The sequence below is a fragment of the Raphanus sativus genome, chromosome 1 (genome assembly GCF_000801105.2).
Source record: "Raphanus sativus cultivar WK10039 chromosome 1, ASM80110v3, whole genome shotgun sequence".
Classification (NCBI taxonomy): Eukaryota; Viridiplantae; Streptophyta; class Magnoliopsida; order Brassicales; family Brassicaceae; genus Raphanus; species Raphanus sativus.
Window position 1 is genome coordinate 20,592,470 of NC_079511.1, and position 12,366 is coordinate 20,604,835.

Genomic DNA, 12,366 nt, shown 5'->3' on the forward strand with positions numbered 1-12,366 from the left:
GACATCATCCACTGGTTGTGAATGGGTTGTAAGATGAAGTTCAGGCATCTGCAAACATCCCTCATATTGTGGTAAGCTCAAATAATTTCCTCCTGATTTATATGCCATCTCCAGTATTTCTTTTATATCCTCCTTAGAAACATTGATGATCCTTCCATCCATTGATTGTGCATTTCCATCTTCATCTCCGTATATTTCATACTCATTTGACTGCACTACACGGATCTTTCTCTTTGTAGAAGTAGCAGTCTCAATCACAAAGAAGTCTCAATAATCTGGAATTTCTTCACTGGCTATCAATGGTTCAGGTTGAGTATTGATCGATGCTTCACCATCTTCTTCACGCTCTGCTCCAAAATCAGAGCAACAAACTGCTACAAGTCCTAGATCCTCTCCTATAATAATATTGTGTGGGTCATTTGACTATTCTCACCGGATCTTATTAGATATTTTTGGACTATGAGTATCAGGCACATATGATTCGTCTGCATGTTGTAAACTGCTTTTACAGTAGTCATGAAGGCTCTCTCCCAAGTATTAGAGAAGAATTCCAGTATATCTGAATATCCATAACATGAAATTCCATTGAAACTAAGGCAACATCGATTTGCGCTTGAAGGCTGATAATTACTCATGAATTAACCTTAGAACAATCACAAAAATAAGTGAATCCTCAGAAGGTTTTGTCTCCAGGCTTAGATGATATGCCATCACCTTAGGCATGATACTAGGGTAGTTCCTCCAATCAGACAGGAAATTACAAACTTCCCAAGATCAATATTCTTCTTCAGTATAACCATCTGCTTCATCTTCACTCTGATATGATGGAACATTCGCTCAATATTCTTTTTTTGTCTCCTTAGTTTCTCTGAAAAAATCTAGAGTATGTGGGTAAAATAAACTTCATTGAATGGTTTTTCCTCAAGGATCCTTAGTACCCTCTTTGTAAAGCTCTTCATCTCTTTCTCATTAGCTCATCTTGTTAAATGCTTGGAAACCTTCCCCATCCTTCTCCTCAAAGGCTTTGCTGCATTTTCATATTGCTAATTGGTGTTCTATATTGATGTCTCTAAAGGTTTAGATGCATTTCTTCCTATATTCAGTCGGACTACATCGATTCTTGGTAAACGTACTCGATAGGTCAAAGGTGGTGTCAATCGTTACTCGATTATTGATGTCGAGCGTTGCCTGACTACTGGTGTCGATAGGTGCTTACTTGTTGGTGCTGATCGATGTCTTTTGTTTTCATGATATAGTTTTGGGGGGTATGGGTGTCGAGCAGCAAACCTCTTCATGAGTCATGATCCTCACAGTCTCACATCATCCAACTGACTCTGTAGATGTTGTCAATTTTTGCTCAACTGGTGGTGTCGATCATTGCTCGTTTGTTAGTGTCGATCGACACCAATGCGAACTTCCGAAAGACATCGGGCTCTCAATGTGAAAGTCTCCTTCTTGAAGTTTCTCCTGCTCTACCACTTGCCTAAATCATCATCTGTGATGGCACTCACGTGGTGTTTCTGAATATCATCTCCTTTTCCTTTGATCAAGGCTTTCCGCCTCTTAACAGCTTCTCCTCTGAACTACCTGAATCTCCTACTTCTTCACATGTGTCCTCGGAGCTTCAAAATTAGTCTTAAGATTGGTGTAAACATCATCAATCTTCCCATTAAAATCCACTATCAGCTTCTGTTGACCCTTAAGAACCTGGTCAAGCATCCCTTCTATCTTGGTTTCCTGAGTTGATAGTGGTGGATTATGATATGAAGAACTATCATAAGCTTTGTTGTTGTTGTTGTTGTTGTTGTTGTTGTTGTTGTTGTTGTTGTAGTTGTTGTTCTAAAGTTTATGATACTGCGAACTTTGGTTATAATTACTCCTCTGACCATTGCCGTTGAAGTTCATGTTTCCACTCTGATTTTCAGACCTCTGATTCTGAAAACCACCCACGAAGTTCACATTCTCCTCTTCTTTGCCACCGTCGACATCTACAACATATACATTCTGCTTATGAACACCATCCATCTTGGCCTTAACTTCATCCATCTGCTCATTTCCTAAGCTGACACATGATTTCCTTCTCTCAAAACGAGTATTCTTGGTGCTATTACTAGATGCCAAGTTCTCAATAAGTGTCACAACCTCTTCTGGATTCCTAGTGTTAAAGTTTTCTCCACTATCATTATCTATAACCATCTGGTAAGCCAAAATGATGCCTTTGAAGAATGTATTGAGCAGCTGCACCTCACTGAATCCATGGTGTGGGAAGTCTCTCTGATATGACTTGAATCTGATTCAGGAGCTTTTGAAAGCTAATGTAGGCTCATGTGCGAGTATATCAATTCAGATCCACAAGCCTTCAACTCGTGTGTCATCAAAGAAGTTATGCAAGAAGATGTTTTTGATTTATGTCCAGGATGTAAGAGACGCTGGTGCTAACTGCTTAAACCAGTGCGAAATATCTCCAGAAAGTGAGTACTTGAAAAGCTTGCAAATAAGATAGTCTACAAAGACTCTATTGACTTTGATTGCAGAAACCAAATTCTCAAAGCCTCAAGATGGTCCATAGGATGCTCATCTGGGAGACCATGATAAGGTGTATGCTCTACTAGTGTAAAAGTATGCAGGCTAAAGCTCAAAATAGTTCATTTGAAAAGATGGAGAATGAATAACAGATTTTTTGGCGTAGTAAACCGTGGTCGATGTCCTTCGTCGCTCGGTCCACACACTGACCAAACCTCTCAATTTTTTTGCCCTTAATCGATTAATTCATCCTTAGGCGAGGGCTAACTTAGACCTTAGCTAGAGACTTCCTTAGTCACTCATAGCTTTATATCCTTTCAACTTATACGCAGCAGAATATTCATCCATTGGTCTAAGACCAATCTAACACTTGTCTGGTCGAGTCGCCTCATCCTTGATAGTTTATCCAGCTACCAACTAGCTTAGAGTTCGATCTCAAGCTGAAACCAAGTCATACAAATCCGAGGTTCCATTCCCCTAAAACATTCTATCTAGATCTATGCAAACATTGCTAGATCTTACCTTTGTCATATTCACGGAGCTTGTTAGCTCATCGTCTTAGCTGACTTAGCTAGCTTATCCAGCTCATCGCGCTGACTCACTCAAGCTAGCTAAGACTGAGCTATGGCCAGCTGCCCATCTTGTTTAGCCAGCTCATCCAGCTGGCTGAGCTTAACCACTTCACTTGAGCTTCCATCTACTATCTTCCTGCTGATTGAGCTTCGAGTGAGCTTTGCCCAGCTCTCTTATACATGCATAAAACCCTTCCCTTTGGTACTTAGTCATTCAACCAACTATCCCCACATACCAAGTAACCTTTGGGAAGTCTTCAAATGGTTAAGGATATGCATATGGCCTTTCTCGGCTCATGCACTATCTAACATCCTTACGCTTTTTAGGATATAGTACCACGTCCATCCTTTGGACTAACAATGCCCACCAGATCCTAAGTCAATTAACCAACCACCTAACATGACTCAGAACTGACGAGTCTTCATTCTCACTTAACTGGCCATGGAACTATGTCCCATTGGAGCCGATCAGTCTTACTCTTACAACTGATGCACCCTTTGATCAATTAGAGCAGACACCTTGATTAGATCACACGGACTTCCTTGCATAATCATACCCAGCTCAATACTTGTGGTCCATGCCACCTAGTACTAGCCTTACTCATCTCCATGGCTTGATGCTAGTTCCAAACGAATTGGACCTTGCACTCCACATGGTTATTTTTATACTAGGACCCCCATGTGGTTCCTATATGAGCCGGATCAATTTCCATGGATCACTATCCAATGTGTAGCATCTAACTATCATACCGCATGGATGAGTTAGATCAGCTATGATCCGCCCCTTTCTTCAAGGTCTTAGATCCTTAAAGCATATCACAATATATTGTCTTCCAGAGGCGTACCATACTTGGTTTTAGTCGCACCACAAGAGACAAAATATAAACCGGAAAGTAATATAAAGCGGTTAACTTATACTTTATCTTTCTAGATCTTGTGCCTTCCTTTATCATGTACGGCCATGCTCCTCTTACACACGCCTTTACCAAGTCTTATCATATACTTCCAGTATTGATAAGATCTCTCCATGGGTCGCACCAAACTTCCCTTCCATTGAACTCTCATGAAACAACTTTCTACATTGCATCTGCCTTCAAGGTTGTCTTGGCCATTGAGAGTGGAGTCCGGCCTTCTCTCTCTTCTCTCTTTACCGACTACGTGTGTTCCCAGGATATATAGGAAACCTAGGGAGTGATCATCAATGATCAAACATCATCAAAGGGTCGTTCCCAACTCCCCTCTTGATAACCCACAAAACTGCTTCTTTGCTGCCTTCACACCACTCTTGGTTTTGGATTGTGAAATCCGACCATCTCACTGTTTTTCTCTGTTTTTTTGTGTTTAAGGGTATGGGAGGAATTCCTTGCATGCCTGCAAAACCACGGACCTTCCCTCCTTATATAGAAGAAGGGGTGGTTACTTCTCTAACCATTGCATCCCTTCAGTATCAATTCTGGCCATTTGATTTCATCAATGGTCCAGATCACACTCATTCGGCTATGGCAGTTACCATACGTCTTGGACTTGCCAAACAGCTCATAGATATGTCCAAACCAAGCTCAAACTTATTACCAATCCCCCGGCCCTATCTCAAGAGCCCACCGGCCCATCGCCACACATGGGTCATCCACATGGACCACAGCCCGGACCCGGCTCAACTGCCCAAGACTTGAACAATCAGTCCAGCTGATTTGAGTTGATCCCCAGCTGACCCAGATGAGTGAGCTAGTCCATCCATCTCATGGAGCTGAGACACTCTACTTGAGCTTCAACCGAGCTTCGTCCAGCTGGCTGAGCTTCTTGCTTGCATCACCCAGCTGTTATACACTTCATAACAACTTGGTATCTTCATCTTATTCAATTGCTCTATGTTCTTTGGTCCATCCATTGATCTTGACTAAGTTTTCCCATGATCCATTCTTATCATTCACTTCATCTTACCTTGTTCACGACCAATTCTCATGATCTGAACCAAGGCAGTCTCGTTTCTATCGAAACATCTAGGCCCTATGTCAAGTTTCAGGAACGGGGATGCTACACAAAACGCCCCTGACCTGACCAACCACTCTCCTAGAGTGTCAGTAGACCCAGCAAGGTTAGTAGCAAACCAGCTTCGTTAGCTAGGTTGAGCTGATCGCCAGCTAGCTCAGCAAAGTGTTCAGCTAATGTTTAGCTGGTTTAGTGTGTGTTCAGCTGGTTCAGCTAGTAGCTCAGCTACTCCAGCTCGTCCAGCATCATCACCACGGTATATCCTTTCTATATAAGTCCCTTGGTCCATTTCCCGACCTAGACTATACATCTAATTATCATTTCCGATCATTATTTCATCACAGCTTGTTCAGAATCATTTCTTATTATCTGAATCAAAGCAGCCACGTTTTCCAAGCAAGGTCTAATCATTATATCAAGTTCCAGACCATCTAACACTTCCATTCGCCCTTAGAAAACTTGTCCTTAAGTCTATAGACTAGCTTGCTGGTTCTCTTATCCCAAGTTTATCAAAACTGTCCTTTTCTAGGATCGGGGATGCTACAGTATTGATGTGTCAGCAAATTTCTTTGTCGAGCAGCCTGAGCATTGGCTGCAGCATTCTCAGCATTCACAGATTGTTGGATAACTGTTTCAGGACCCTCCGATTATCTATCTTCTGACCTACCGCATTACAAAGATGACCCTCATGATCATGCAGGCCTCCACTCGCATCATGTATCAGAACTAGAGTCGCAACCATTTCTTCTCAGATGGTTGATGTCCTTTAATGTTCATTTAGAAGTGTCGATCGATGTTCACTTAGAAGTGTCGATCGATGTTCATTTAGAAGTGCTCGCTAACAGGTATAGGTCGACGAAGTTGAGCTGATGTCGATCGATGTTGCACGTCTCTTTTTGCGAATTAAACACTCCAAACGTGCAGGATCTGAAACTAGAAGCTGTTTTTCCTTGTTTCTTTCGGTATTGCTTGGAATGAGTCTAGAAAATTAAGAAATGTTTTTGTAAGTTAAAACAAGTAATAACCTAGACTAAATCAAATAAACTGAGTCTAATGGCGAATCCAATGCTCCCCGGCAACGACACCAAATTCGATATCAATCAAATTACCTTATGAGCAATTTTACTCTCTCAAATAAGAGGTTTGGTTGTAGTACTTAGGGATTAAATCCACAGGAAGCATGGGCACATAATATACTCAATACAATTACGATTAAGCTAGACAAATAATTAAATAAACAGTAAATAAAGCAAAGCAATTGGTTGATTGTTTGTTTGAGAATACGAGAATAAATAGCTAGATCTTGGGTTTAGGCAATGATGATTATACTGATATATAAGCTAAGAGTGTGTCTGAATGATAATCCCAGAATTTGAATTCCAGTGTTCCAGCTCTCGCTTATGAACACGGATCGAGTGTCGACCGATGCTACCTTTCTAGTATCGATCGACATTTCCCTAGGCCGATTTTATGGTCATATTCGATAAGTTCACTAAGTTTTTAGACCAGACGTTGCATGTATCTAGCAACCTAGCTCAACATATTTAATTCAGGGTGTGAATCTAGTGTCGTAGTTGTCAGCAATCCTAAGTTCATGGTTCTAGTTAGCTACTCTAAAACACAAGCAGTAAGCACAGTCCTGATAAAGGAAGTCTACATAATTCATCGGAGCAGTTCTATAGTTTTGGATAATCTATCAAAACCCTAACTAACCCTAAATATAACAAGGGAAACTAAGTATACATAGTAAAACAAAACACAACAATACTCTGAATAATAAGCACATGATAGAGTAAGAAAACAATGGAATTCCAATACAAATCTCTAAATGAGTCTTAGATCTTCTCTCTAAATCATGATAGAGTAAGAAAACAATGGAGTTCTAATACAAATCTCAAAAGGAGGCTTAGATCTTCTCTATGAATCTAGTAAAAACTTTTAAATATATATATTGTGTAAAAGAATGTGTAAAAGAGCGTTCTATTTTGTCCAAACAATGGCAACACCATAAATATTAGGTAAAAGTCAGTCAGAGATAATCTTGTAATATTATTGATCTTCTGGGTTTAGATCGGTCACGAACAAGTAGGCCTGCCTTCTTGGGCCACTGTTTAACAACACCAAGGGATTGGTGTTGATCGACAGTCCATCTAAATATTGACTCTCGCTGATTTATTGAACAGTTACGATTTTTTCCAATTTTTAACTCTAAAATTCTAGATAATCTTCATACTACTCCAAAACATATTTAGGTCTGAAATAATTTTAAAAAGACTCCAAAACATAATAAATAAACTCTTAAAAGGTTATATACAATGACTGAAAACTGTTAAAATCTATGGAATATCACCCATCATCCATCCTCTTCAATTGATCCAAGGAACACCATCCAAGGTCGTATCAGGGAGAGAGGTGTTCCCAATGAGGTTCTTGAGGTGGACAAGAAGACCCTTCCTTCCGCCTGGGAGCCCAATGATCACAGGTTTGCCCAGAGGCAAGTACTCAGTGCTCTCTGGACTGAAGGGTTTCAGTGGCAAGCTTAAGTTTTTCAATGTGAATATAGACTCAAGACTAAAGAAACATTTGTTCACTTGAAGGCCAAAAATGTCACATTGGTCCCAACTGAAAGGTACAATGATATCATCATGTTTTCTCTTGTTCTAATATGCAGAAAATGCTATTTGTTTTCTTTTATTCTCTCTAGGTGTGTCGCAACTGCGCTGATAGCCCGGGAGATGGAGGATGGTTTTGAGAACGGGTGTGACGCTTGCCCATCTCCTGAGGAAACAGAGAATGGGTTTAATAATGTGGCCTTCAGGGGGGAAGGTTCTTTACTGACACTTATTGTCAGTTTTTTCTTAAAATATATTTCACTTTAGTCAAACAAGTAAGAACAGAAAGAACGCAGTAGTAGGATATGAGGACAACTTAACTTCGTGGTCTAGAAAACAAAAGCCAAGAACGTTGAAAAAGGTGATATATGGCTAAAGGAGGCGAACACCAATGGATAGCTTCAAAGTGATGTCCGGTTTAAACTTCATGGAGGTAACAGGGGTCTTGATGATTTTTTCTATAAAAGCGCTGTGAATAGGTTAGAATGGTGGACTCCTAGAAGGGTTAGTCATGCAAGATCCTCACTGTGAAGGGCAGGAATTTCGGGTGTTGCAGATCATGAAGAGCAGGGAGCCGAATCAGATCAAAGGATAACGTAGAGATTGCACACAGACAAGAAATTAACACTTTGGAGAGTTGCGAACCTTACATTGAAACATACAAATCTAATAATAGCTAAAAAGAAAAAAGCAAAGTGTTGCTTACTATTTACATTCAATATAGCAACAATATATTATTCTGACCCCTCACAAAATTCGTTCATTTATTTAACTGTTGATCCACTTCAAGCAGAGATCCGCTTTCACAGGCTTATGATCGGAACCATTCACTTGGTCTATGGAATCATAAGAGTAAAGAGTTGTTTGAATATTTTTGGTATCTTGAATCTTGTACAAGATCCTGTCTGTCCAAGCTGGAACCCTGACCTTGTGGCTTGTATCGTAGTTACTGCTTCCCACATTGTATTTGTAAGTCGGTTTAAACCCTAGGGTACCTTCATAATATCCCTTGAATATTTCACCTCTCTCAGCTTCTTGCAAGAGCTGATCTTTACTCACAAGAACCTGTATAAAGTCACAACGTCAAATAAGGATTGGGAGTGAGTAACAAATCGGATCATGTACCTAAGTTTTTCAAAATAGAACATCTCTTATTTAAGCCAAACTGTAATAATGTTTGTGTACCAAAATAAAATAAATGTTTACTCACTGAGATGAATCGAGCCAAGTAATTAAAGGGGCAAATCTCAAAAATAGCATTTTAAAGTTTTTATCACAAAATAGCATTCAAAAAATAAAATGACCAAAATAGTACCTTTTTATTTTGAAAATTTTAGTTTTAATTTTTTATTTTTAAAAATTTGAATACATTTCTAAAACCCACCCTTTAACTCTAAACCATAATTTTAGATTAATTAACCCAAGGGTTATAAATGCATATTTACCCTTCAATAAAACTTTTTTGGACATTTTTTTCTTGTGATGCTATTTTTGTGACAAAAATTTGGTTTGGTGCTATTTTTTTATTTTTCTCTAATTAAAAAGTATGAAGAAAAATATAGAACTAATTAATTATCTTTTATTTTTGTTTCCCTACTATCATTGATTTATGACCAAACAAAATGCGGAATATGCACCCGTAAGTATCAAGATATAGTTTGCACTTTATGAAGTTGAAAAGGGGACATACAGATTGGAGATGATTTTGGATAAGGGATCGAGCAGGACGGTTAGAGACATCTTGGATCCTGTAATTAAGATCTCCAAGCCAAACAATGAGGTCATGTGTCCTTTTGTCTTTTGATAATAGTGAATTTGATATGCGTCTCAACTCTTCATTTCTCTGATCTACTTTATATGCGTGAGCTGCATGCATTGTAATATTAGTATTTATAATTATAATTAATTGTGAATTAGCCATAAGAAAACAAAACCAAAGTAGGTACCAGAGAGATGACAAGAGATGAAAACGATTTTGAAGTCATCGTAGTTAATACGAATAGCCACGGCTCCTTTCTTTCTTCCAATTAAACCTCCACATCCTCCAACCGATTGACTCTCCGCTTTTAGTTCTGCAATTAATCAGACGCCAAAGTTAAAAAAAACTGAAATTAATCAGACACCAATTAACTTATTGTTTTGGTTTATTGTAAGATTGTATATTCATCTCAAAATTTTGTAAGACTAGTCAGGTGTTTAGGAAGCTTTAACCCCTTGCCAGTTAATCTAGAGATTTATTTTCAGTGTTAGTGTCATTTTAAGTATTTAACATTTTAACTAATACAAATTCTTAACATATACTACTATTGATTAGCATTTAATACTTTTCATTGTGTCGCAACAAACACCTAGGCTAAAAATGTTAACCTTCCATTCACGATTTTCTGTATCTGGCCCGCTTGGGAACCGATTGTTAAAGAGTATATACATCTGATAATAATAGATGAATAAATACCTTTTACTAGTGGTTGTGAATTCTTTGGTCCAAACAAAAATAGCTGGATCGATTGCAGTTTCGCCTTCCCAAGAAGCCTGCATTTCATTTGTAAATGGAACTTCGCAAAATATTAAAATCATAGGGAATAGAATATTGTTGTAAATCAATAATGGAGAAGAACAGAAAGAAACAGTGGATCACTTACACATGAGTTGGAGATGAAGCTGTCTGCAAAAGTTGAGCTACATTGGTTTTGGGAGCCTCTTGCACGCCAACGACAAGCAAATCGAATTTTCTGTCTTTGCCAACAAGCTCTACCAAATCCTCATACGAAACCTTCACATTTCTTAGAAACAATTAGTAATGAAATTAAGGAAAATTTGTTTTATGTAGTTACTAGTGATAATATCCGTGTACATACGAACGTACCTTTCCATTCATGTTCCAAGTGATGATACGGATGCAAAGATCTGACTTTCTAGAGAAGCTACAACTCTTGACAGCTTCAATTGTTTTAATACCATCGTGAGATGAGTTGTTTCCAACAGAACTGTTCGAAGTTTCCTTGCTGGGAAATCTATACATACGTACACAATAATACATGTTTTTTTTGTAACTACAAGAATACATATTACATGTCTATTTACCTGGTATTTATAAATATTAAAACAGCGAGTGATACTAATTGTTACCTTTTACGCCCACAGAACGAATCTGTATTGCCCATTGTCTCTGCATACACTGTTTCTCCGTTAATGGTAAGATTCGAATGGTATTTTACAGAGAGAAGAGGGAAAGAAGTGAGCAAATTTAAAGAGAATTGATATGATAAGAGCCTGGAAATTTCACAAAGTCATCTTCATTTCATCCATCATCTATATAAATTGACTGGGATTGCACAACAGAAATTAGGCACATGCATTGTTACGTAGTTTTCTAGGAAGTTAGGTGAATGATGTTTGACCATAAAGACGTGTACGTCTTTGAATGGACGGTCGAATTTGATAATAACTTAGCTAACATTTTCTTCTTCAGGAAAATCTCTAGAGAATAAAATAATAGTAAAATAGAATCTTTCGTCTTTAATAGAAATTAAATGATTATATTATATAGTAAAGAGTTTTTTACACTCTAAGACAGTTTTAAGATTTTAATTACAATCTAAGACAGTTTGTGCTTTTGAGGTAGTTTTTTGTGACTAAAAACCAATTATTATCAACTAGAATTCATTTATCTAACTAGAGTGGTCCTACAATTTTTTAAATTTTTTTACCTTTTTTCTCTTTATTTTTCTCCTTCGTCTTCTTCCTCATTCATTTTCTATTTTTTTTAGAAAATTCATATTTGATTCTTAAATTTCTTTTTTCAATTTTTTTTTTATGAAATCGTTTTCTCCATCACTAGATCTATCTTTTGAGATATGTGAAGCTATAGTTTTGAGATATATGTTAAATGTCTAACATGTTCTAAAGTTGTGTACATTCATTAGTGTACATGTGTACAATAAAAGTTAATGTGTAAAGTTGTATATAGTTGTGTACATTCTTTAGTGTATATGTGTACATTCTTTAGTGTACATGTGTACATTCGTTAGTGTACATGTGTTGAGTTAGTGTAAAGTTGTGTATATGTGTACATTCATAATTTGGTTGGTGTGGAGATAAAAAGACTATAGACTAGTAAAAATACAAATCTCATTTAAAATTTCTATATGTACATTGTTTTAATGATATATATGTATGTGTATATCATTTTACATATTCACATGTTCTAATGATATATATATGTGTACATCGTTTTACATATCTACGTGAAATTTTTTTATAATAGTGTTCTATTAAATGATAGTTACATGTACACATATATACTGCTATACAACTTGGCTGTGTACACAATGTGAGGTGTACATGTGTACATGTAATACATCATTTGAGCAATTTCTCTCTGGTTTCTTGATTTGTTTTATTCATTATCTTCGTACATAGTGAGATAATACTTGTATAATGATAATGATGTACATGTCATATTCATCTTGACTGTGTATGTGTAGTATAAATAATGTACATGTGTACAAATGTGGAGGTGTACATGTGTACGACAAATATGATAATGTACATATTTGGGTCAAGGATTATATTTGGGTTCAGTCAGATTTCAAGAATGCCTCTACCATGTGTGTACATGGAAAAAAAAAATCCACATGTACATTGTGTTAACATTATCTTGAGTTTAT

General features: G+C 37.5%; 1 protein-coding gene across 1 annotated transcript; it reads right to left on the reverse strand.

Annotated features, from left to right (window-relative positions):
• Positions 1-8,309: 8,309 nt before the first annotated feature.
• LOC108861574 (type IV inositol polyphosphate 5-phosphatase 11) lies at positions 8,310-10,989 on the reverse strand. The gene is made up of 7 exons (XM_018635478.2): positions 10,826-10,989; positions 10,563-10,710; positions 10,339-10,469; positions 10,152-10,228; positions 9,643-9,768; positions 9,387-9,562; positions 8,310-8,761 (listed from the first exon to the last, which is right to left on the reverse strand). Exons 1-7 carry the CDS (start codon positions 10,858-10,860, stop codon positions 8,465-8,467), a joined length of 990 nt encoding a protein of 329 aa, XP_018490980.1. The 5' UTR covers positions 10,861-10,989; the 3' UTR covers positions 8,310-8,464.
• Positions 10,990-12,366: the final 1,377 nt, after the last annotated feature.